Source organism: Nanorana parkeri, unplaced genomic scaffold, assembly GCF_000935625.1.
Source record: "Nanorana parkeri isolate BGI_ZX_2015 unplaced genomic scaffold, ASM93562v1 scaffold1469, whole genome shotgun sequence".
NCBI classification, from domain to species: Eukaryota; Metazoa; Chordata; class Amphibia; order Anura; family Dicroglossidae; genus Nanorana; species Nanorana parkeri.
In genome coordinates this window covers 119,901-146,034 of record NW_017307737.1, presented here as the reverse complement: position 1 = coordinate 146,034, position 26,134 = coordinate 119,901, and the positions used below count along the sequence as shown (strand labels likewise).

The 26,134-nt window shown below is 47.7% G+C and overlaps 1 protein-coding gene across 1 annotated transcript in view; it reads right to left on the bottom strand.

Moving 5' to 3' along the window:
* Positions 1–10,965: 10,965 nt before the first annotated feature.
* The window catches only part of TMEM201 (transmembrane protein 201), a 40,369-nt gene continuing 25,200 nt past the window's right edge, over positions 10,966–26,134 (bottom strand). Inside the window, exons 9-13 of the mRNA XM_018570168.1 lie at positions 19,597–19,814; positions 16,706–16,777; positions 14,728–14,994; positions 13,325–13,462; positions 10,966–11,286 (exon numbers count right to left, since the gene is read on the bottom strand). Coding sequence (XP_018425670.1) covers positions 11,192–11,286; positions 13,325–13,462; positions 14,728–14,994; positions 16,706–16,777; positions 19,597–19,814 — 790 coding nt within the window. The 3' untranslated portion in view covers positions 10,966–11,191. The remainder of the gene's footprint in view (positions 11,287–13,324; positions 13,463–14,727; positions 14,995–16,705; positions 16,778–19,596; positions 19,815–26,134) is intronic.

Genomic DNA, 26,134 nt, shown 5'->3' with positions numbered 1-26,134 from the left:
GCGCGACAAACACGCGTTTCCGAAGGCTACTTGGCTGTATCCCAATGGAAACGCGCAACAAAATGCCAAGGTGGGAAAGAGACCATTGAATACAATGGGATTTATATTTTTGAGCGTTTTGTAGAGCGTTCGTCGAGCGTAGAACGCGCTACAAAACGTTCAGGTGTTAACGAGGGCTTAAATCTGATTGTACAATCTCCTTTAGATCTGCCAACAATGATGTAGTCCCAGCTGGTGCCTGATTGGATACAGATTGATTGTATAGTTCAGGTCGGTTCTTATATTACATAGTTTTAGTAATGCTGAGTGACTGCACAAAGATTGCATGACAAAGTGTAACATGTACGGTCAGCGTTAACTTCACATGCTGGAGTTCCATCATCCCGAGCCAGCCAGGTAAGATGGCCGAGGACCTGAAACCCGAAGAACGTTTGGAGAAGAGGACACTGAACTCAGGAGTTAAATCTTAGAAATACATTCAAGTATCTTAGTGAAGGAAGGACAGTGTCAGCACCAATTCAGAGATGATTTGAGGTGTATCAGTCCTCTTGGATTGGATCCTGGAGAGCACAAAGTCAACTTATAAGGAAAGAAAACATCATCACTTAACAGAAATAAACTTTTATTAAAACTTTGGTGAACTTTACAACCTTTATAAAACTTTATGAAATGTACAAAAATACATATTTTGAACAAGTAAAAAACAATGACATTTTTCCCCATCTACACAATAAAACATTCACCGACCCCATCGTGCCAACTGGTGAATCTTCCTGTATGGAAGGTCCTCTGGAAAAGAGAATCGCACCTGAACGTGGCCAACGATACAATTCATTTGTGTAAAAACAATGGCGTCTTGTGTATTAGGAAATTAATCGTTTATAACAATTCTGGACAATATCTGAGACACACACGGGATCAAATGAACCATTAAAGGAAGGGGAGAGCAGAACTTTACCCAATGATGAACTACAATTGCCAGCATGCCAGTCACCGGTGAACTGCAGATCCCAGCACGTCACACATGATGAACTGCAGATGCCAGCACGTCACACATGATGATCTGCAGATCCCAGCACGGCACACATGATGAACTTCAGATCCCCGTACGTCACACATGATGATCTGCAGATCCCAGCACGGCACACATGATGAACTTCAGATCCCCGTACGTCACACATGATGATCTGCAGATCCCAGCACGGCACACATGATGAACTTCAGATCCCCGTACGTCACACATGATGATCTGCAGATCCCAGCACGGCACACATGATGAACTTCAGATCCCCGTACGTCACACATGATGATCTGCAGATCCCAGCACGGCACACATGATGAACTTCAGATCCCCGTACGTCACACATGATGATCTGCAGATCCCAGCACGGCACACATGATGAACTTCAGATCCCCGTACGTCACACATGATGATCTGCAGATCCCAGCACGGCACACATGATGAACTTCAGATCCCCGTACGTCACACATGATGATCTGCAGATCCCAGCACGGCACACATGATGAACTTCAGATCCCCGTACGTCACACATGATGATCTGCAGATCCCAGCACGGCACACATGATGAACTTCAGATCCCCGTACGTCACACATGATGATCTGCAGATCCCAGCACGGCACACATGATGAACTTCAGATCCCCGTACGTCACACATGATGATCTGCAGATCCCAGCACGGCACACATGATGAACTTCAGATCCCCGTACGTCACACATGATGATCTGCAGATCCCAGCACGGCACACATGATGAACTTCAGATCCCCGTACGTCACACATGATGATCTGCAGATCCCAGCACGGCACACATGATGAACTTCAGATCCCCGTACGTCACACATGATGATCTGCAGATCCCAGCACGGCACACATGATGAACTTCAGATCCCCGTACGTCACACATGATGATCTGCAGATCCCAGCACGGCACACATGATGAACTTCAGATCCCCGTACGTCACACATGATGATCTGCAGATCCCAGCACGGCACACATGATGAACTTCAGATCCCCGTACGTCACACATGATGATCTGCAGATCCCAGCACGGCACACATGATGAACTTCAGATCCCCGTACGTCACACATGATGATCTGCAGATCCCAGCACGGCACACATGATGAACTTCAGATCCCCGTACGTCACACATGATGATCTGCAGATCCCAGCACGGCACACATGATGAACTTCAGATCCCCGTACGTCACACATGATGATCTGCAGATCCCAGCACGGCACACATGATGAACTTCAGATCCCCGTACGTCACACATGATGATCTGCAGATCCCAGCACGGCACACATGATGAACTTCAGATCCCCGTACGTCACACATGATGATCTGCAGATCCCAGCACGGCACACATGATGAACTTCAGATCCCCGTACGTCACACATGATGATCTGCAGATCCCAGCACGGCACACATGATGAACTTCAGATCCCCGTACGTCACACATGATGATCTGCAGATCCCAGCACGGCACACATGATGAACTTCAGATCCCCGTACGTCACACATGATGATCTGCAGATCCCAGCACGGCACACATGATGAACTTCAGATCCCCGTACGTCACACATGATGATCTGCAGATCCCAGCACGGCACACATGATGAACTTCAGATCCCCGTACGTCACACATGATGATCTGCAGATCCCAGCACGTCACGCATGATGAACTGCAGATCCCAGCACGTCACACATGATGAACTACAATTCCCAGCATGACAGACTAGAATTTGTAGTTCCACAATAAGGAAAATTTAAACCAATAATATATATAAAAGGAATGTAAATGAATCGCAATTCTTTACAACCTAGAGAGAGAAACTGATTATGGGCATTCATTTACATAACCTCATCCTTTTAAAGAGAACCTGTCCCCTTGATTATTCAGGACAAAGTGACAGGGTGCTTAAAGTCCACCCACGCTACTCTTCTGGTGGCTGCCGTTGCAAAATACCCGGTGCTTCTGGACATGTATAACCAATACAGTGGTCAGGACTAGGCAGTACGCACCGGGCATTTTATAGTTGCAGCCACACAAGAACCGGCAGTAAGATGCTGTGAAGGTCAGTATAGGATGGTCAGGTGGTGGGCTTTAAACAGTGTCTTCGATTTTGTCCTGAAAAGGCAAGGTGACAGGGTCTCTTTGAGATAGGCAAGCTATGAATCCTTCTCCTGCTAAGCACTATGGGTAAAATAGTGATATACCAAGGCTATATATATATATATATATATAAGAAATCAATAGTCATTAGTCTAGCCTTTACACACAATGGAGAATATCAGAACAGTAAGAGCTTTTTAGCACAGTCAGGAAAACAAGAGAACAGAGCAATGCCCAAAATGGCAGCTATATTTCATTGGACCTGGGCAGTAGCATGGCACACACAGGCCATTAAAGAACTAATTCAGAAGTCCTCCTGAGCAGAGAAAAAAAAAAGGATTTGAAATAGATTAGGATGCCAACAAATTATGAGAGTCCCATCAAGATGCCCAAATGCCAACATCAGAAACGGATCAAGCAAGGAAACAGGAATATTGGACTGATTCCTGATGCCCAGGTGGCAGAGATTTCTTAGGGGCAACAGAGAAGGTTTGGTGGCTGTGTCTATGTGGCTCCTTATGGACAGTTTTTGACTGGCATCAAAGCACAGCAATGTACTGCATAGCCTGGCATAGGATGGTACAGCAATGTATTGCATCAATAGGGGCAGTCCTTGGGTGGTGAGCCAGTGTTGATTGGGTTCTGGTGATGCCAGGCTGTCATAAAATTGGTTTGGAAATATGGTAAGAATTCATCTGCTCAGACCTGGAATAATTGATGAAGCCGGGGACTGGCACAGTCATTGGGTAAGATGGCACAGTTTTGTATTGTGTTGGATGGCATTGCATTGTCTAGATTGGCACAGCCTGTTAATGTGTAGCCTGGCATGACATATTGCATAGGATGGCACAGCATGGTATTGTGTCAATAGGGGCAGTCCTCCTGCAGTGAGCCAGTGTTGGTTGACAATGATGCCAGGTGGTTTGGAAATATGGTAAGAATGAATCTGCTCAGACCTGGAACAATTGATGAAGCCGGGGACTGGCACAGTCATTGTGTTGGATGGCACTGCGTTGCATTGTGTAGATTGGCACAGCCTGTTAATGTGTAGCCTGGCATGACATATTGCATAGGATGGCACAGCATGGTATTGTGTCAAAAGGGGCAGTCCTTCAATGGTGAGCCAGTGTTGGTCGGTTGGTTGATGGCAATGCCAAACTAATGGAGGTGGTTTGGAAAAATGGGAAGAATGAATCTGCTCAGACCTGGAATAATTGATGTCACAGATTGGCATAGTCATTGGGTAGGATGGCACAGCAGTGTATTGCATAGGATGGCACAGTGTTGTATTGTGTCAATAGGGGCAGTCCTCCTGCAGTGAGCCAGAGCTGGTTGGGTTATGGTGATGCCAGGCTGCCATGGGAATATGGTAAGAATGAATCTGCTCAGACCTGGAATAATTGATGTCAGGAGCTGGCACAGTCATTGCACGATATTTGGAAGGAAGCAGGTGAGCATGGTGTGCCCATCTACCAGAGGATACGCCATGGGTTATAAGGTTGCAGGTGGCACAGAGGAGATGGCAGTGAGTTGTCACACAGATGGGAGTCGGCACAGTGTTCATTCAGCCAGGAGGGCTCGGAAGCTGCACACAGGTAGCTGAGTCGGAGGGCAGACCAGTGCCCCGTACTGCACCCCGTGCTCCCAGTAGGGCAGCTCCCCCTGGAACCCCCCGGGGCAATTGGAGGGGCCAGGAAGCAGGATCGGGGCTCCGGGCCCCCAGTGCGCGCTGATGAGCGGGTAGTGCCCGGGTTGCAGGTGGTACTCTGACGGCTCCCGGTATCGGAAGGCGGGCAGAGGGTTTCCGCTCATGGGCTGCTGGAGACGTCTCAGCCGCCGCCTTCTCCGGTAGTTGCCCTGCTCGAACATGTCGTGGAAGGCGGGGTCCAGCACCCACATGCTGCCCTTGTGCCCGGGCTGGCGGGGCAGGCGGACGAAGCACTGGTTGAGGCTGAGGTTGTGGCGGATGCTGTTCTGCCAGCCCTTCCTCTCCAGCCCGGAGTAATACGGGAAACGGCGCTCGATGGCTTCGTAGATGCCGCTCAGCGTCAGCCGCTTCTCCGGGCTCTCCTCCAGGACCAGGGCGATCAGAGCTACGTACGAGTACGGCGGCTTCTCCGGGGCCGCAGCGGGCACCTGTGACGTCTCCTCCGCCTGGTCAGCCATCGTCCTGTACCGGTTTAACGGATCTGAGCTGCACGTTTACTTTAGGAACGCCCACCGCTACCCGTCACCGCCCCCACTGAAGTCAGACACGCCCAGACCCCCACCCACCTCCATGTTATTGCGCTGAAGACACGCCCAAATAGCTCTCTAGACTCTGCCCCCCGACTGTCAGTTAAGCTGGAATTGTAAACAAAAAGCATGCTGGGTCGCTGAAGCCCCGCCCACTCGATGTCAGCAAGAGGTCACCGGCTTTCCTGCTCCTGGCCCGACTCTGACCCCGCAACAATGTATCGGAGCAACTCAGCCTGACTGCAGAGAACGGAAACGGATCATTGAGAGCAAAATCTGCACCTACAGCGCCAATCTTCAGCAATGAACACAGATCGGCTCCATATATTAAAACTGGAGCAGACACAATCTGTAGGAGCCATAGTAACCAATCAGCTGTATTCTGGTAATAGTACGGAGTTATCACCTGTGATGATACAATTCAGTATGTAAAATGTCCATTTTGATTTTACAAGTTTTAAATACATTTCTCTCCAGGTCAAGCTGGCCAGTTAAAGTGACTTTGGCCCTGATCACACCCTTGGCATTTCAGAATGCGCACTGCCCATTGCAGCAAATTTATACACGTTTAATGTGCAGGGGGGGGGGGGGGTCGGGGCGGGTACAGCTAGCTCTGCCTCTAGATAGGCAGAGCCAGCTGTCACTCACGCAGCTGGGCGGATCCCACCATAATTGTCGGGATCCGTTTCAGCTGCGGCGTCTCAGTATACCGCAAGCTACAGCTCGCGGTATACTGAGCCTAGGGTGACGGGAGGACGCTAGTTTGTGTCCTCCCATTACACTAAGGAGAACTATGGGGAAAAGACTTAACCTCATAGTTCTCCTTTAACAAGTAATGGCACCATACAGTGGCGTAACTAGTGACCTCAGGGCCCAGATGCAAGGATCCATGAAGGCCCCCCCCCCTCCCCCCAAGGAAAAAAAAAACCAAAACACTCTCCTCTTCCATGTCCTTAGCTTCCCCTCATCTCCCCCTTCACGTCCCCAGCTTTCCACTCCCGGACCCCATGTCACCTTTAGTTCCAGCTCCCTGTGTCCACCTTCGTGTCCGCAGCAGCTCTATTCGGCACTGGGCAGCAGTTCTGTGTGATGAGGGGGCGGGGATAACACCGCTCCCACTCATTGGCTGCTGCGCCCGGAACAAGGTGAGGGGAACAGCGTGAAGCATGTAGGGCCCAGGACAGGAGGAAGAGGTACCGGGACTGACATTAGCGGTTACCGGGATAATAAATATCCTGGTAATCAGCAGTTACCAGGGGCCCCTTACTCCTGTCCTGGGCCCCCTCCAAGTGGCGGAACTCCAGGGCCCGGTCGCGACGTCTGCGACCCTGGTAGTTCTGCCACTGGCACCATACATGCACTGCATGTGTACGCACCACAAAAAGGTGTGGAATAGGGACTTGGGGCGGGGGCAAACTCCAGCCATGGTGAAACTACAATTCCCTTCATGCATCTGTCAATGGGAGTCATGCCTGTGAGAATCTTGCAATGTCTCATGGGATTTGTAGTTCCACAACATCTGGAGGGCAGGCATTTGCCCACCCCTGACTTGAAGCAAAATCCACCTAACACTGCTGGGTATGCGAGCATGTTCATTGGGAGCTGGTTTTTGTCAGCTGTTTAAAGGCTAAGGCCTCATTCACACGAGAAAACGGCCGGCGCGTACAGCTCCGCGCTGCGTGCACGGCTGTATCGGGCAGCTCCCGGGAAGGACAGGCGCTGCGTGTGATTAGTACGCAGCCCCTGACCTTCTCTATGGGAGTACGCGGCCATCGCTCACCCGCCCTGCACGTCCGTGCGGGTGTCCGTACTCGTACGCTGACGGAATGTATCCTGTCTGCATCCGAGCCAGGAAGCACGCACCCTCACGGATCTACACTTGAGGTGAGAGTAGGACGACGTACGGCCACGTCGCCCCATAGAGAAGGACGGGGCCTGCGTACTAATCAGTCAAGCAGAACAAACTACAAACGCACTCAAACAATTTGTCACCAGTTATACAGTAAGGTGCACATGAAATGGGCTTCGAACAGTAGAAAGGCATCATGGCACACTCACAAACTAGCATGTAACACAACTTGTCTCACCACTAAGGACAATGACAGAGGTTTGGATACACGTCTTCTGCAGAGGATGTGAAAGCCGCACAGCCGCGCCAAGGCACCTCTTATAGTGCGGTCCTAACTCTAAACTATGAGAGTCTCCATCTTGGAGTACATGGGATCAGAAGATTTGAACTTTCTACTGTTTTACTGTTCAAAGCCCATTTCGTGTGCACCTTACTGTATAACTGGTGACAAATTGTTGAGTGCGTTTGTCGTTTATTTTGCTTGACTGATTTGGTGCAGCGACGCATGGGGTTTCTCAGCTGCCATTGGGATGTGCGGGATCCCTTGTGTGTTTCTGTGCTTTTAAGGAGGCTGGGCGTCCTCCTGACAGACCTGCACCCAATTTGATATCTTCTGCCCCCATGTGCTCCAAGATGGAGACTCTCATAGTTTAGAGTTAGGACCGCACTATAAGAGGTGCCTTGGCGCGGCAGTGCGGCTTTCACATCCTCTGCAGAAGATGTGTATCCAAACCTCTGTTATTAACCTCAGTGGTGAGACATGTTGTTTTACATGCTGGTTTGTGAGTGTGCCATGATGCCTTTCTACTGTTTTACTGCGTACTAATCACACGCAGCACCTGTCCTTCCCGGGAGCTGCCCAATACGGCCCTCCATGCAGCACGGAGCTGTACGCGTCAGCCGTTTTCTCGTGTGAATGAGGCCTAAGTTTGCCCTTAGCAATACCATGTTTCATGTTAGATCCGTATTACATCTCCAGCCCCCCATCTTACCTGAATTGCAGGGTTCACCTCCCCGTAGGCTCCTGCAACACTTGGAATTGGGGCTCCATTCACACAGCCGCATCGTCCATCCACAAATCCTTTGACAGGATCTGGTAATGGAGAGACTACATGAAAAAGATAAAACATATATATCTAATCTCTATGTTACACATGCTGTACATACGTGTTCCAGGTCAGTGCCACTCTGAGGATAAAGATGACAGGATTACACGTGACGGGTCCACCATGGCGGCTCCCAGAGATCAGGATTACAGAAGAGAATAGAATTTAGGAATAAAATGATTACATATAAAGTAACATGAATAGATGGAGGTTTGATCAGTCATCATCATGTATGGGGTCACACTGACATTGTACAGCACCATCTGGTCCGTGTTCTTGAAGCTCCAGTCCGGCATGAAGTTCTGATGGACTGACTTCCAGTGTGATTGCAATGCCCGTGTTTGGAGGAAAGCCGTCGGCCTGTCAGTTTTTAACATGTACTATGAGATCAGATACAAAACATGAACACATGGGAATGATTTTCTAAGTCCCGGGTCCCATGTATAGTCTGTGGCTATAGGAAGCAGAGGTTGGATTTTAGTTCTTCCAATCATGGAGGCTCAGCATCACCTACAGCGGTCTGCATGCACAACCTCCTCTCCAGAATGACATCCACCCATCAAGGCATTCTGATATTTGCATAACTCCTCCCAAGAGCCCACCCACTTCTTTCATCAGGGATTGAGCGCTCTTAAAGGGGAACTATGAGGCGAGTGCTTTTCACTCACCTCATAGTTCTAGCCGACCTGTGATAATGAGACTGTCACAGGTCGGCTCAGTAGATCGGGAGGTGAGCGAACACATACCGGCGTTCGCTCACTTCTCGATCCTGTCATGGCTCTCTGCCGTGACAGGGGAGGGGCTGGATTCCCCCCTCCGATCCTCCAACGCTGACTGGCGGAACGGACGGGGGAGGGACAGCTGGCTCTGCCTCTAGATAGGCAGAGCCAGCTGTCACTCACGCAGCTGGGCGGATCCAGACATAATTGACGGGATCCGTTTCAGCTGCAGCGTTTCAGTATGCTCGCGGTATATTGCGGCGTCTCAGTATACCGCGAGCCGTAGCTCGCGGTATACTGAGCTTAGGGTGATGGGAGGACGCTAGTTTGTGCCCTCCCGTTACCCTTAGGAAAAGCCCTAACCCCATAGTTCTCCTTTAAGGGTACTGAGGCAGGGCGCTGTGATGTTTTCCGGAAGCTATGTACAACACCCTGCCGGCCCCTCCCACCAGTCATGATGTGCCAGAATTGCATAGGGAAGCAAAGACTCAGGGACAAAGTCACTGGTTCTACAATAAGGTTTGCAAAATAAATAAATACATTGGTAAGTTAATAAGGTGGGTACCAGAGAAGACAAAATATAAGCAGATGAAACTGTTGTAAAGCCGACAGTCGGCTCTACAAGTTTAAACAGAGTCCCGACGGCAAAAGTCGCCGGGAGTCTGTTTAAACAGCCCCGATGCTGCAGCGTACACTGTACGTCGTCAGTCACGAAGGGGTTAAAGAAGAACTATGAGATCAGTGAAATGCGCTCATTCCCATAGTTAGAGCTGATAAACGACAATGCAGCTGTCACGCGTTGGCTCTATTGATGGAGAACTGACGATCACATACCGCTGATCACTCCCTTCATGACCTCCCTGCAGAGAGTGCCGACTGTCAGTGACTGCTCCCCGCAAGGATTCCCCCCTCCTCCTCTCTGTTCCCCGGCGCTCATTGGAGGGACAGGCAGGGGAGGGGGCGGGCTCAGCTGGCTCTAGATAGGCTGTCAATCAGATAGCGGGGTGAATCCTGATACTATATCCTCAGGATCCTTCCCGGCTGCAGCATGGTTCTGCACTGTCGGCATATAGCAGGCAATAGCTGCTATATGCCGAGTTTTGGGCCATTAGTAAATGTAACTAGTAAATTAGTAAAGAGAACTACGGCTAAAAAAAAGGTTCTTTTCTCTTCTGAAAAGGGGGGCTTGATATATTCCTAAGGCCCCATTCACACTGAGCGATTTATCGAGCGATTTTTGCAGCGATATCGCTCATATTTCCAGGCGATATCGCTCTATGTAGCTTCTGCAATCCATTTCAATGGAGCTGTTCACATCTCGTCGCTCAATATCGCTTGTAGCTCGTCGCTGGTAGCTTGTCGCTCCTACATGACCCTTTTTTCGAGCGATATTGCTCCTGATTGCATACAGCCCAATAGGAAAAAGTCGCGACACGTCGCTCAATATCGCGCGATTTTCATGTCGCTCAGTGTGAACGTGGCCTAAAAGCGAAGCATACAGGATTGCCCACATTTATAGCGTGCACATAAGCTTGCTCATCCAGACATTTACTAGAAGTGCTCCCATCACTTCCAATATGTGTGAAGCTTTCAAGTGCAAATATGAATTAATGCAGGGGTAGGCAAACGCTGGCCCTCTAGCTGCGGTGAAACTACAAATCCAATCATGCATCCGTGCCTGTGAGAATCTCGCAATGCCTCATGGGAGTTGTAGTTCCACAACAGCTGGAGGGCCGGAGTTTGCCCACCCCCGGTTTAATGGATGAAAGTAACGTTACCATTAGCAGATACAATTATTTTTTCAGGTGATGAGAACAGTCGGTAACAGGTCGCCTTGATCCATTCGCAAAGGCTGACATTGCATGTGTAAACGCAAAGACGCCACAAAATAAACACCAAACATAGGGCTGGGTTGTCCATTTTCTCTGTTTAATACAGTCTTCAGCTCGATGTGTAACTTGTAACAGTTCACAATACAGAACAAAGTCCTATAATACAGAAATGGTTGGTTCGGAGCAGGCACAGGAGCCCGCGCAGCAGCCAGGGGGCAGCACCAGTGATGGTCAGGCAGTGTCAGGATATTCAGGAGCACCAAGTGACACATTGCTCAGAGGAAGGGGGGGGAGTGGAGTTATTTACATGGAGTCAGTAGACAGTTCTGTACAGGTACACTGAGGAGAAAAATATGTTGCCGGTCAGACTCAGCACCAAAAGCCAGCGGAGTGTCGTCCCTCCCCAACCTGCAGAGTGAAAGTGAAGCGGGTCAGAGCGTGCAGAGCGTGCAATCCTAAATGCAATCAACATTTTATCTGTGACCTACCGTGTTTCCCCGAAAATAAGACACTGTCTTATATTATCTTTGGCTCCAAAAAACACACTAGGTCTTATTTTTATTTATGTACAACAATCCACACTTATTCATGTACAAAAATATGTAAAAATTTGCTAACCAATCGCTGGCCAGGATGAGCGAAGCGCGCTTTTACTATCGATTCCTCACAGACGGAGTGCATTTGGTATCACTCCGCCTGTGACAGAAGCCGGCGCTATAGAGGAAGCATCGGCTTATGCGGCTCTGCTCCTTGCAGTGCCGCCTCGCTTCCTCCTTCCACCGCTGACTCTCTCCCGCCTCTCCTGCAGCTTTTCAAGTTCCCCTTATGCCACCACCGGCCCTGGGAATGGTCACAACTAGGTCTTATTTTCGGGGTAGGTCTTATATTTTAGCAATTCCGAAAAATAGTACTAGGTCTTATTTTCGGGGAAACATTTTGATTACACTTTGAGAGAACCCAGGAAGGGTGTAATCCCTTATCTGACCCCTGCTGCTGCCTGCACCCACTGCATTGCGATCTCTCTACATCCCCAGCCAGAGCTCTGCTGTAAGATGAACTTTGTTATCTATAGATGAAGTGCATGCTCTATAGAATCTAATGGAGGTCCCAATATGGCAGCGGCGCCAACATAATGGTTCACCTTCCCTAGTGGACTCTATAATGGAATATATAGGAATATTCTTCTCTATGAAAATGGAAGCCTGGAATTTCAACTTACAGCTGAGCCGCCTCTGACATGACACTAAAAGCCTAGGACAGTGGTGGGCAAACTCTGGCTATGGTGAAACTACAACTCCCATTGTGCTCACCTGCTTCTGTGAGTCATGCATGTGGCCATCAGTCTTCCAAAGCCTCATGGAGTTGTAGTTGCACCACAGCTGGAGAGCTGGAGTTTGCCTACATCCGGCATAGCAGGAAAATCTCACCCATACACCAACAAAAGCTGTTAAAAAAAATAATGATTTTTTGGTGGCTCCACCCTCACAGCCACATCATCCAATCACAGGGTTCCATGAATGAACAGGAAACAAATCTCATCTGCCACAACAGGACGGTGACATCACTGCACTTTTAGTTAATTACTTCCTTAAAGGAGAACTATGGGGTTAAGGCGTTTGCCCATAGTTCTCCTTAGGGTTAACGGGAGGACACAAACTAGCGTCCTCCAGTCACCCTAAGCTCAGTATACCATGAGCTACAGCTCACTATATACTGAGACGCCGCAGCCGGGACGGATACCGACATTACTGTTGAGATCCAACCCAGCTGCGGGATTGACAGCTGGCACTACCTATCTAGAGGCAGAGCCAGCTGTGCCTGCCCCCTCCCCCGTCCGTTCTGCCAGTCAGCGCTGGAGGATTGGACGGGGGGAATGCAGGGATAGATCGAGAAGTGAGCGAGCGATGTTATGTGTTCGCTCACTTCCCGATCTATTGCTATTGAACCTGTGACAGTTTCATTGTCACAGGTCGGCTAGAACTATGTGGCTGAGTGATTTTCACTCGCCTCATAGTTCTCCTTTAAGCCCCATAGCAGGAGGCGCTGGGGGGTCAGTAATGCAAAAGTCTGCGCATTGCTCCCATCACGTACTGATCACGGTTGCAATGCTCTGCAGGCCTGCATGCAAACATTTTATAAATGCACTTATTTTTTATTTCATCATTGTTGGCGCATTTAATACATTTTCCCAAAAGGTGGACTATGTCTTCTAATGTGCCTGCTCCCTCCTCCACTACATCATGATGAATGAGCACTCTGCTCACAAATGATTGAAGCTACTAAAGCTCCCAGTGCGTTAGTTCAGCTTTATGCCCAAGTTTAAACTTGCTTAGCTTTTTAAATCTGGTAAATAGTCGCCACGCACAGGAGCAAAAACAGAATCAAAGTCAGTGCACAAGTACCCGACAACTCAAATCATAGAGATGCCACAAGAGGGGTCACTCACTTTTCCAGCTAGATGGGGAGTCCAGGAAAGCCGTGGTTGTGTCCACCGGGCAGGCTGAAGAATGGGAGGAGCTGTCCTCTTTTCTAGGCGTAGTGTTACTGCTGTCACTCCTGGTTTCAGACATCATCTTCGGGTGATCTGCACAAGAACATCAATAATCAATTGTACATGACTATAAGTCTTAGCGTGCTTTCACCATAAATCAGATCTATGGAGCATTGGCTTCATGTTAATAGTCCTATCAATGTGTCCTGCAAGCTACATCAATAATTACTTTCAGGTAATGAGTACTCACTAAAACAATACTCCAGTGTGCCTAGAATGCACTTGTACACAAAGGCATGTAAAGAATAATTTGGGTAACAAGCATGGCATTACAGCCCCATAGAGTTCTATGGGGCCGTCTCTGGCCTCATGACGCAGTCCAGAGACAGCCCACATACTCCAGAGTCAGTGAGAACAGAGACAGCCCTATAGAAGTCTATGGGGCTGTTATACTCAAGCACGGCCAGGAGAATGGGACCTGCGGCATTGGATGTAAACATTGGAGGTTGTATCGAGGTAGATACGCACATCTGGAGGGGGGAGGTCAATTAAGTTAGATCAGGGCAAAAGGGTAACATGGAGAAGTGCACTTTGTCCCATAAATCCCTTCCTTCTCAATCAATGGTAAATTCAAACATCTCACCGGCACACTTTTAGCACCCTTTGACGCCATGTGACATTATGCACTTTAATAATATATATATATGGGATTTTGATATTAGATTCCCTGAGTGTGTGACGGTGAAATGTTTGAATTTACCATTGATGTTTGCACTGCGCCATCCGTGCGGTCACCCTGAGCACCACAGATGCCTTTTGAACTGTAAGACCGTAGGAGTGCGGATGGTACTCTGATTTTCCTTCCCAATCATACATGTACATGGGGGCAGCCATCATTAGACTCTGCTCAATGCTTGGCAAGTGAGACAATCACTACACCTCAATGGTCCTATTATTGATACACTATGCTTAAAACAATAAAAGTTTTGTGAAAGAAAATACATTCATGAAAATATGTACCAGCAAAGAAATTTGGGAAAGTAACTTCAAAACTAAAACTACAATTGTAAATGAAGCAATGTCCTTACTGAAAGCCACGGATGCCTCTGCAAACACGATACTGGTGTACACGTACTCCGCCCCCCATTGATACTGGTGTACACGTACTCCGCCCCCCATTCATACTGGTGTACACGTACTCCGCCCCCCATTCATACTGGTGTACACATACTCCGCCGCCCATTCATACTGGTGTACACATACTCCGCCCCCCATTCATACTGGTGTACACATACTCCGCCACCCATTCATACTGGTGTATACTACATTAAAATAATTGGAAGCTTCTGGGAACTCACTCAGGCTCTTTGTCGTTAAGTTGGTGAACTCCAATGGACACATGCTGCTGTCCGGGTAGGTGATGTCTTCAAAGTTGGGACGTGTTTTGTCAAACTGGGTAGGAGAGAAGTTCAGCTTCTGTCCCTTCAAGTTCAGACGGGCTGGGCTTATCAGGGGGCGTCGGTGAAGCATGGATCCACAGCTAGATGTGGCTGAACCGGCCACAGATGGAGTAGGTGATGGGAGAGGCGATGAGGCGTAACTTCCCGACAGCAGGGAATAATAATCTGAAGAGACAAAAATGAAACAATAGAAAAAAATTGAACACTAAAATGTTCCATCCCCCAGGAACCACCATATACCCTTTTGTATATTCTGTCCCCAAGATCATGGCCTGTCCCCCAGGAACCACCATATACCCTTTTGTATAGTCTGTCCCCCACACCATGGCCTTTCCCCCAGGAACCACCATATACCCTTTTGTATAGTCTGTCCCCCACACCATGGCCTTTCCCCCAGGAACCACCATATACCCTTTTGTATAGTCTGTCCCCCACACCATGGCCTGTCCCACAAGAACCACCATATACCCTTTAGTATAGTCTGTCCCCCACACCATGTGGGGTGTGAACCACCATATACCCTTTTAGGTAAGAACCACCATATACCCTTTTGTATAGTCTGTCCCCAAGACCATGGCCTGTCCCACAGGAACCACCATACACCCTTTGGTATGTTCTGTTCCCCTTCTAGTTAGTACTGCCATTGAATACTAGAAGTCGGAGAGCCAGAACACCAGCAAATGTAGGCCGTACAGGGATTTGTCTATTTATCCTTGGTCATTTGTGTGTCCATATGAAGTCCTTAAACACCTTGTTGAGAAGATCATGAAAGCCTGTAGGGGGTTTCACTGGGACAGTCTGAAATGCATCTAGTATTTCAGGTAAGCTGTACATTGTCTCTATATTAATCCTACCCAGCCAAGAGAAAGGTGGCTTCACATAGAAAAGATCTATAAACCTTTGGCCCAATCCACAGTGAAAGTGTGGATTGGACCGGAGGTGAATCCACAGTGTGGATTGGGCCGGAGGTTTATAGATCTTTTCTCTTTCACCTATAAATGGGTACATTATTGTGTCTGTGTGCACCAAAAATAATTTGAGTGTATATTTTTTTACTGAAAATATGGATTTGGCAAACAGCAGTGCTTTTATTCTGGGCAAAAAAAGTGCCGGTACTCACAGAACCTTTTTGCCCACAAAAAGCACACGGTGGCCATCTTTGTTGTGAGCAGGGTCACACTGCACATGCGCAGTGTGTCCCCACTGCCACAACCAGGATGGCCAGCGACAACAAACCTCAATGCCGGCGGCCATTTTGGTTGTGGTAGCACTGAGTATGTGCAAGTTGGCCACCGGCAATGAGGTTTGTCAGCGGCCATCTTTTTGGTGGTAAACAGCTCCGGGCTGCGAGGGGTGATGACACTTGTTTTCTGGCGCTGTCTGTACACTTGCCGTACGGACACTTGCACATTGTGTGTGTGCGGCGACAGACAAGCGTCATCACCCTGCACAGGGTGATAACGTTTGCTGCGGGGGCACCTTTTAAAAAAAAAATTTGCAATTCTTTATCGCAATAAATTTAAAGGGCTGGCAGTAGGCGCCGTACAGCGAGGAAAAAAAAAAAGACCTGGTAATCAATAAATCAACCATCAGTGACAAAAAATTTCAACTGCCACCATTTGACCCGACATGGTCTCAGCTTTCAGAAAATATGTTTTGGGGGTTTAAGTAATCTTCAGGCCTAAAATGTGCATTTAATATAAAAACAAAATGACTGGGAGCAAAAAGGTTAAACGCTGTTGTGCCCTAACAGAGCAGTCTTGACAAAAGATCAATTAACTTTATGGATCATAAAGACTTCATACAAGAGAATGAGATAAAGGAAAGGTTAAAGTTCAAGCCTCTCACTGCCAATATTCAACACGCAACGTCTCACCTGATCCTGCAGAATCCTTGTATGTAGACGCCCGAGACGCTGGACGGCTGCCACTGAACAGATACCCCGAATCTGAAACACATAAAAGGTTCAGAGTGGGTTATCAATCACACCCGAGGACAGCTTTCATTTTAAATAAGCACGTACAGGTAAAAAACACTTCACAGTGTACAGTATATATATATATTACTATAGTGACTGTCCAGCAAATCCTTGAAGAGGACCTGTCATGTGGGAACACTGCCACTGCTAAAAACACAAGTAGTTTCGCTTTCTTGCTAATCCTTTTTTCTAACCTAAATACTTTGAATGACTGACCTGGAACAAGTCGGTAGCCAGTGAAGTCTGCAAACTTGGCATGGTTCAGTGCCTCTGGAAGTACTTAAGGCCCACTGGCACCAGCATCTACGCTGCACCACACGGCTGCTGGTGTGTGTGTGCCTGACAGTGCTGATGCACTTATCGCATCCTACCTGTTTCCTTTTTTTTGTTAGAACTTTATTGAAATGTCACAAATAACATTTCACTGTGCTGAAAAAAGAAAAAAAAAAGTACAGCATGCCGTAACGCAGTGGTGTGACCTGTGCATATCCATGTCAAGGCCATTGCCATGTCATGCATTGGGGCTGCGCTGGAAATAGCCTGCCCCGCTCCCAACGCATTGGGTATGAACAGGCCCTAAAATCAAAAGAAAAATCAGGACAGAAGAGCGCAACCAACATTTTAAAAAGGAGATCAGCAATGTCTGCCTTACTTGACGGTTTTCCCTGAAAATGTGATAGAAATTCCTCTGTACGATTACCAGAAAGGAAGTCAATCTTTAAAGGGTGTAAAAAAAAAATCTCTTCCTCCTCCATATCTTCAGAACTAAAGAGCAAGCATTCTTTAAACATTTTATTCCGAGAATAATTCTACACTTTTAGACTACTTAGTGACGTCTGTTTCTTGGAGTTCTTTAAGGGACACAGGATTCAGATAAAAGGTGTTATAACTGCTGCCTACAGGAGGCAATAGACACTAGCAAACCAAAAAGCCTTTGGCAAGCCAGGTATGACCCTTTCCACTCCCAGCGTGCTTTAGAAAAGCAGCGATGAGACCAGATCACACACAGTGAAGGTAACAAATGGAGGTACACAACACAGTGGCTTAGCGGTTATCACTTCTGCCTTGCAGCACTGGGGTCCACAGTTCGAATCCTAGTCAGGTCTCCCTGTGCTTGCATGGGTTTCCTCCCACACTCCAAAGACATGCTGGAAGGTTAATTGGCTCCTGCCTAAATTGGCCCCTAGTAATGGCGTGCAATAGGGACCTTAGTTTGTAAGGCAGGGAGTGATGTGAATGTGCACATTGTGTTTTAAGCAAAAATAAAAGAAGGATTGATAAACTGGAAAGATGGGCCATGCAAGTTCGGATCTTTGATGTCCACAATGATGACTTGCATAGTAATAAGAGCCAAGTCTGTGACTGCTAAAAGGCCGCAGACAGGAAACACAATCGGGAATGTACGCAGTTCTCGGCCTGCCTTGTAGTAGTCTCTCTCAATTTCCTGCACAAGGGGCTCAGCAAGTACACTGCATTCCAGAGTGAGCTGCATACCAGCCCTGGGAAAGGGTCTAACAACAGAGGATTTCACTAGTGAAACCAAAATAAAATCCTTCCAGGAAAAAGAGGAGTGACCAGAGAAGTAAACCGATCCAGAGAACTTGAAAAAGTGGATTTCCCTGCTACAAAAACTCATGGAAATGGAAAAGCCGGACATAACAAAGGAGCTGCTGAAGTCACCTTCTGTCTTCTGGTCCCAAGAAACCAGCTGGGATACAATACCCCCCCCCGGCGGGATTACCTGTACAAAACAAGTGTCAGCTTCCCCGCTGTACATTTAGCTCTGCTTGCCCAAAGCAGGGCTAAATGTAGACAACAACTACCCGCCCGGCGCCCAGAACTGCATGTCCCAGGCATCGGGAGATAGGAATTCCACATCCCTGCTGCCCCATGACCAGGCCTTGGTGTGCCTTGTGGGAAATCCGGCCGTGCCACCCACATCACACCTCTTTAATGTTAAGGCTCATGAAGTGGCCCAGCATGAGATGGAAGGTGCACTGTGTGAACTCATAAAGTGTATCTATGTCCAAAAACCAAAAATAAATCTGTATTTCTATGTTGAATATGCATAAGTTCTCTTGTAAACGTACTTATTGAAGATGTCCATAGGATGTACTTCCTCAATGCACTGACACCATTTCACTCAGCCCTGTGAATATACACTTCCTGGAGTCACCACTCTCACAGAGCCGGCCTTCTGAACTACAACTCAACGTCTGATCAATGTAACATGATCATTGCTTGCTTGAGAAATGGAGATTGCGTCACATCAAGCAGCAGGGAAAGAGACGCAAAGCACACCGGGAGTCCAGGAAGTTGTTGGAAGTGATGGGCAGATGGAAGGCAGCGCTCCCTACATAAGAGATTTCTTCATGTAAGCTTTGATTGTGTTATCAGAGACATCTCCAGTATGTATTCCTATTACAATGCTGATGTTCTAACAGGAGAGAATACCCCGGGACTTTACGACTCCTTTAATGTCTTCCCTCTTTGTTCAAACCTCTAAACCTATGATATGGAAGACAAATTCAAACCTGTGCACATGTACTTAGCCAGAGGTAGATACATGCCGGACTAAGAACCTCCGCTGAATCTAACAGCCAGGAAATGGTAATAAGATTCTCCTAATATTATAAAACTTGAGTTAGTTGGCATCATAAGACTTATAATTTACCGTGCTCTTGGGTTGTTAGGCTGCCCACACAGACATCCCTTACGGGGACGGGACATTTCAGGGCTGCCAATAAGAACAGGGTGTGCACAGCAGTAAGCGTAATCAAACTTTTTACCTGTTCGGGTAAAGGACGGGATGGTTCCAAGAGAGAGGGCTCTGCTCAGGCGCCCGGGCAGGGAAGATGAGGAAGCTTTGCGCTGCAATCGACTGGCCTGCTGGTTCAGCAACTGCAGAAGCCCCGGTGGAGTAGATAACAATGCAGAGGACAGGTCCGGAAGAACAGCCCCATTAACCAAGCTTCCAAATGAAGAGGCGGGGTCGCCAGAAAGATACCTGCAGAAGGAACGAGGAATCTGAACAACAGTCACACAACAAGGACACAACTTACTAGGTAGGAATAAAAAGAAGTGTTCATCTACGACAGGACTCTGGCCCTCCAGCTTTGGTGAGCCTACAGATCCCCTCATGCATCTGTCTCTGGGAGTCATGGCTGTGAGGGATTTGTAGTTCAACAGCTAGATGGCCAGAGTTTCTCTACACCTGGTCTTCCTATATGTGAAACACCCGGTAACGGGTGTGTGCATTTAGCGGGTCTTTTCTGCCCGTGCGTGCCCGCTAGGGGGCGCGCGCGAGCAGAAAAAAATTGCCGTCTGGAGACGGCAACCCGCAGATGCTGCAGTGCCGTCCGTCCGTTTTTTTACTACGGGCGGACGGCAAGAGGTTAAAACACAACGGCAGCCAAGAAAAGGGTTAGAAATCTTTGTTAGGTTATAATATTCAGAAACACATACACGGTGCGGTGCTAGATCTTCAAATATTATTTCCAGGATTGTTATAAGGGGCCATCTCATTACTAGAGCCGATTAGTGTGGGTGAGGCCGCCCATATATACCAGAAGACCATCAGAGAGAGGAGGATCCTGGGAAAAAGGTCAAAATCTACATGAAGCAGCCGCAGCAACACACCAAAAGGTATCAAAAGTCCCAAGTAATATTTGATTGAATACTCATTGATGAATCATTCCTTTGGACTCCTTCAACCATTGGCGTGTCACGGATCGCTTCCTTTACATTTGGAGCTTTTTTTAAATTATTGTCTGTCGTGTCTTCCCCTGATGGGGACATCTAAAAAAGGCATTACCTTTCAGCAGTGACACCATGACACCCTCAAATGGTGTCAGCAGCATGAAAGTAAAGGCAATCTCCCCAAAAGGGGGACACGGACTCGCTCTTTCCTTTATTTAGCCAAAATAAATACTTTTTTTTTTTTTTAAAGTCCACCCAAAACATGAGTTTCGGATTTGGCCAGACACAAGCACATTAAATTGCTCATTCCCTTGTTGCTCGAGCTTTCCCCCCAATGTCGTGAAGTCTTATTCCTTCCAGAAATATACTTAATAGTACAAAGTAAATGACAAATCTAAACAGGATGTGAGCCTCCTATAATGGCCACAGCAGGCATCGGCTGCTGAGAACTCCTGTGTACAGATCTTACTGCTGGAGTCCCAGGGACACCAGCAACTAATGCCTTATTCATTTTGTCTGGATATACCCAAAAATTGTATTTAGGTGGACCAACCCTTCACAGCATCGCATGGCCTTGGCTGCATTGCAAACACTTGCCCATGGACAGAACAAGTTGGCACAGAGTTTCTACTGGTGACCAGTCAGTTACGTGATATGGAGCGGTAGTCTCCCTCTATGCAATATTGCAGTGTCTGTAAATGTCTGTTTTAATAATCCCTGTGAGGGAACGAATGACAAGAATCGGAACATACATTTGCATTAACAAGGACAACCCAACAGGCAGAAGTAGATGGAGAATTCAATTTGTAAGCCACAATCAGTCAAGAGCTAAGACCCGTGTATTCCAAAATGAATTTACTATATGATCGTGATGATTTGCAGACGTCCACTCAGACTTTTCAGAATGGTGTCACAAACTGCTTCTGTCCTATCAGAAATCCTCAAAATGTTGCTTCAGCAAGTGTCAGGAATTTGCAGACTTCATGGCCATTGCAAAGAGCAAAGATGGTGTTCTGTTCTCACAACATTTGTCTGCACCAGCTTCTCTCAACCTTTATTTCCTTAAAACATTTCTCTGGTCTTGGGGAACCCCTGACATAATTCTTTAACATTTTTGACATAACATTTATACCAACCCTTAGTGCGTGATGTGAGTGCATACACCAAGAGCGCATTGGGGCCTGCCAGACGCACCAAGAGCGCTTTGGGGCCTGCCAGGCGCACCAAGAGCGCATTGGGGCCTGCCAGACGCACCAAGAGCGCATTGGGGCCTGCCAGACGCACCAAGAGCGCATTGGGGCCTGCCAGACGCACCAAGAGCGCATTGGGGCCTGCCAGATACACCAAGAGCGCATTGGGGCCTGCCAGATACACCAAGAGCGCATTGGGGCAGACACACTAACCGTGCACTGGTGTCTAGTGTATACACTAGCACTATACCCTGCACAGCTTTGTCATGCATGGCTATAGAGGTTCTGCTGGCTGCAACTGCCAACTACCTGCTTTATCCAGTGGTTAGGAAAGGGACAGATGGGGGCTATAGTGCTACTATTGCACAGGGGCAGCCTCGGTTTATGCTGTGCCAGTAGGATATTTTGGAGCAAAACATTTGCTTTTCCCAGCAGCTGCTGCTCATCTTGTGCTGCTGGTGAAGTCAGGTGCCAGAACTAAATGACTAATGTTGGGCTGACATCAATCCACCCAGCGATACTCCGGTAGTGCAATGCAAGGTACTGCTGGCAGCAACGGTAGTTTAAGGGGGCCTACTGAAGCCACTGTTGGGCAGGTAAGAATCAGCTGCACCGGCAGACTTGGTGGAACCATTAGGGACCTCTAGCAGAACCCTAGGGTTCCAAGGAACCCAGGCTACACTGTAAAATACTGTGGAAGGGCTTGTGTACAGTGGGGTTGCCGTCAAATGCAGTGCATCACAAACATGCGAACACAAAAGGCTGCAGATGACATTCTTTGCCACTAACACAAACACATCTCCAATATGACATGCTATGTTCAAAGAAATGCAAAGCAAGTCAAACGCAGCCTCAGCACGGTCAAGCAGTGCGACACCATCACTATATTATTGTGGAAAGGGACAGAAATGCAACCTCTTCCAGGAAATTTCCACCACCGGTGTCACCCTAAGAAATAAGCCAGCACCAAAATAATGGTTTTAGTGGTGTTGTCTATCAAAATTTGACCACAAGGGGACACTGAAACAGCAAGTATCTGAAGATACAGATAGTGTCTAAGATTCATAATGTAACACTGTGGTTGTGCTCACAGATTAGCATTCTGATCCTGACCAGATCCTTGTGCAGCACCTGTCCCCAGCAGCTGAGCTGAACTCCACACAAACATCTGAAGGCACTTAGGACGGCGGCGTCTGCCCAACTTTCCCAACACTGAAAGCTTTGATGAAAAGCAGACGCTCGCAGCAGCTGACCTGCAGCTCAATGCACCCTTCGCAAGCAACGCCGTACAATCAAGAACCTGTCCCAACAGCAGCTGAGAGAGAGAGCAAGTGGAGAAGCAGAGCCAAGCCTGGCTGAAGGACAGCACATCACTAAGCTAGTCTCCACATACTGATACAAGCCCATGGATTTATTGGCAATTGGTAAATAATGAAAAGGCTTTTTTCTTCCTTTAACTTCAAAGCATTTATTATGCTCTCAAAAGCACGCACCTCAGGGTTCTGCATTTCAAATAGCTATTTTTCAAAGGGTACTTCTGCAAGCCCTGGGTACCTGTAAACCCCGTCGTTTAGCCTGCAAATCTCAGTTAAACGATACACGGCGCACCCTTCAACGTTCAAAGTTCTGTGCGCAAAGCACAATTTACAGGGAGACGTTGAAAAGGACAGGTAACAAAAGGAACCAGCACTTATTCAGTAGCACGCTTGCTAAGGTCGCAGAACTCAGAGTGCATATAAAAGAGCACACACCTTTCTAGATCAAAGCTTTATTGCAGGGAATGCCAAAACCTTCAGGATTAAAGTGACATTAAACCCTCAGATTTTTTAACATAAAACAATACTGTAATGTGCACCTTACTGTAATCCATGGTTGTTTCCCTTCTCTTTGCTGCTCTTCCTTTTAAATCCTCATGTCTTCTCATGCTGGGGGAGAACTTCCCTTTGCAGCTGAGTGCCTCTTCCTGTAGTGCTGGCTCAGGTTGTGAACCTTCACACAGACACCATGTATCCATTCCAGAGACAAGGCAGTCTGCTGCAAAACAGAAGAAGTTCTGCCCAGCATGAGAACAGATACAGATTTAAAAGGAAGAGCAGCAAAGAGAAGGGAAACTACCATGGATTAGAGAAAAGGCGCACATTACAGTATTGTTTTATGTTAAAAAAATCTGAGGGTTTAATGTCACTTTAAGCCCCTATTGGCGAGAGACTCATCGTAGAGCCAGGAGAGGGTCTGGCGGTGAGTAATATGTTACAATGTGGCTTTGTAAGTGTGCATTACTTCCAATTAAGCTTGCTGGATAAGGAGTTACATTAAAAGTGGATGCGCAGTAGGTATGCACCCACAGCCGGTGGAGGAACTGTAAGACTACCTAGAGCAGAAAGATCTTTATGGATGTCCACCCAAGCAGCGGATTGAGAAGGAACCTCAATCCAATTTCTTGTCCTGATGATGGCATCATGAAACCTCACCACACAAAGTGTCACAAAGAAAGGAAGTGAAGGTTGACTTCACACCAATATATTATAAAAACATGGTGTGGTGTGTTGAGGTGCCATTCATTTTTGGCGCTACTGTTAAGTACAATGAGATGACAACAGACCAGTGCTACAGTGCATCACCCCAATGCATATGTGAAGAGCCAACAGACACGCCAGTGGACCCATGCTGCAGAGAACTAGGAGGTATTCTGTTTTAAAAAGGAGAACTATGGGGCCAGGGCTTTTCCCCATAGTTCTCCTTAGGGTAACGGGAGGACACAAACTAGCGTCCTCCTGTCACCCTAGGCTCAGTATACTGCGAGCTACAGCTCGCGGTATACTGAGACGCCGCAGCTGAAACGGATCCCGACAATTATGTCTGGATCCACCCAGCTGCGTGAGTGACAGCTGGCTCTGCCTATCTAGAGGCAAAGCCAGCTGTATCCGCCCCCTCCCCCGTCCGTTCCGCCAGTCAGCGCTGGAGGAGCGGGGAGAGGGGAATCCAGTCACTCCCCTGTGCCGTAACAGGATCGAGAAGTGAGCGAACGCCGGTATGTGTTCGCTCACTTCCCGATCAGTCTCAATTGTCACAGGTCGGCTAGAACTATGAGGATGAGTGAAAAGCACTCACCTCATATAGTTCTCGTTTAATAAGTTACAAGTCTGGATCTTGGTCTGTTGACTATGAGGAACATACTGACCAGCTGAAACCCCCAGTTGTGAGAGGTGCAGTAGATGAACATATACATAACTTATGTTTGGTGAAGACCCAGGTGTACGGGGCGATCACCCTAGGTGCCTGGTGTTGAGGGGCTTTTGTTCCCTTGAAAAAAGTTTTTCTCCCCCATACGAGTCTATGGGGAGAGGGAATGGAATGCAACTTAAACAGGTAAAATACATCTGAATTCTGATTTCAAAAGAACGTTGCGTTAGCTCCTTAAAGCCCGTCAACACTGGTCCCAACATTGTCTGCATTTGGAAGCTAATAAAACCATGAAAAAAGGAGGTGTGGGGGGATCTAACAGAAGGATCACAGCTACAACAGACATCAAAGTAATTGAAATTTTGCAGCAAATCCGGACCACACAAGGACAGCTCAGAGAAATCTGCAGAAGATCAACCACATAATGATGCTGCATGGCGTCTAACTGCTAAGGGAGAGGAACCCCCTAACCATTTCTAATTCTGATGTTCACCGTTGTTTGCAGTGATCCTTACGTTTTGTCCTTATCATTAGTTCTATTATGTCTGTCCAGTGCGTACGGCGAGACTGAGGCATGCTGTATAAAAAGCACGGCTACGGTAGTCAGTCAGTTTTGTTGAACAAGCTTGGAGGGCTTTTATTTGAATAAAATCAAAAGCAGCTGGCAATACAAGCATAACGTACAGAATGTTCATACATAATAAGGAAAGAAATGGGTACAGCATGATAGAAGCAAGAGCATGACATGAATAAAATGGCAGCCAGACAGGTACACGGCAGAGGAACCACAACAAGGCAACATGGAGCATAAAGAACAATCACGATGGGGCTTATACAAGAATCTGAACATTCAGTCTCAAGTCTGCAAAATGTATACATTTATGTCCCCTTGTTCAATTTGATGTATTTATGAGTCGGACTCTTCTGCTTGTGTCTGAGGCTCAGAGGTTACCCGAGCACCCACAGTTGGAAATTGCCTGGACACTTTAAGCTAGCCGTACGTTGCTCGAATTTTGCCTGGTTCCTGATGACTCTCCTGAAATCTGGTCCATGGGTGGCCCTGCCGGTACCATTCCATTTGGCTAAAGTTGGTTGTTCAATCGACTTTTGTCAAAGGAGCCGGGCCAAGAATTGTCAGTGACTGCAGCCAATCAGGCGCAGACTCTGACTTCAGGTATCCTGACAGCTGCAGGCACTGGCAATCAGAACACAACAGCCCGGCAGAGTAGATTCCCTCATTTAGCATTAGAGGCTC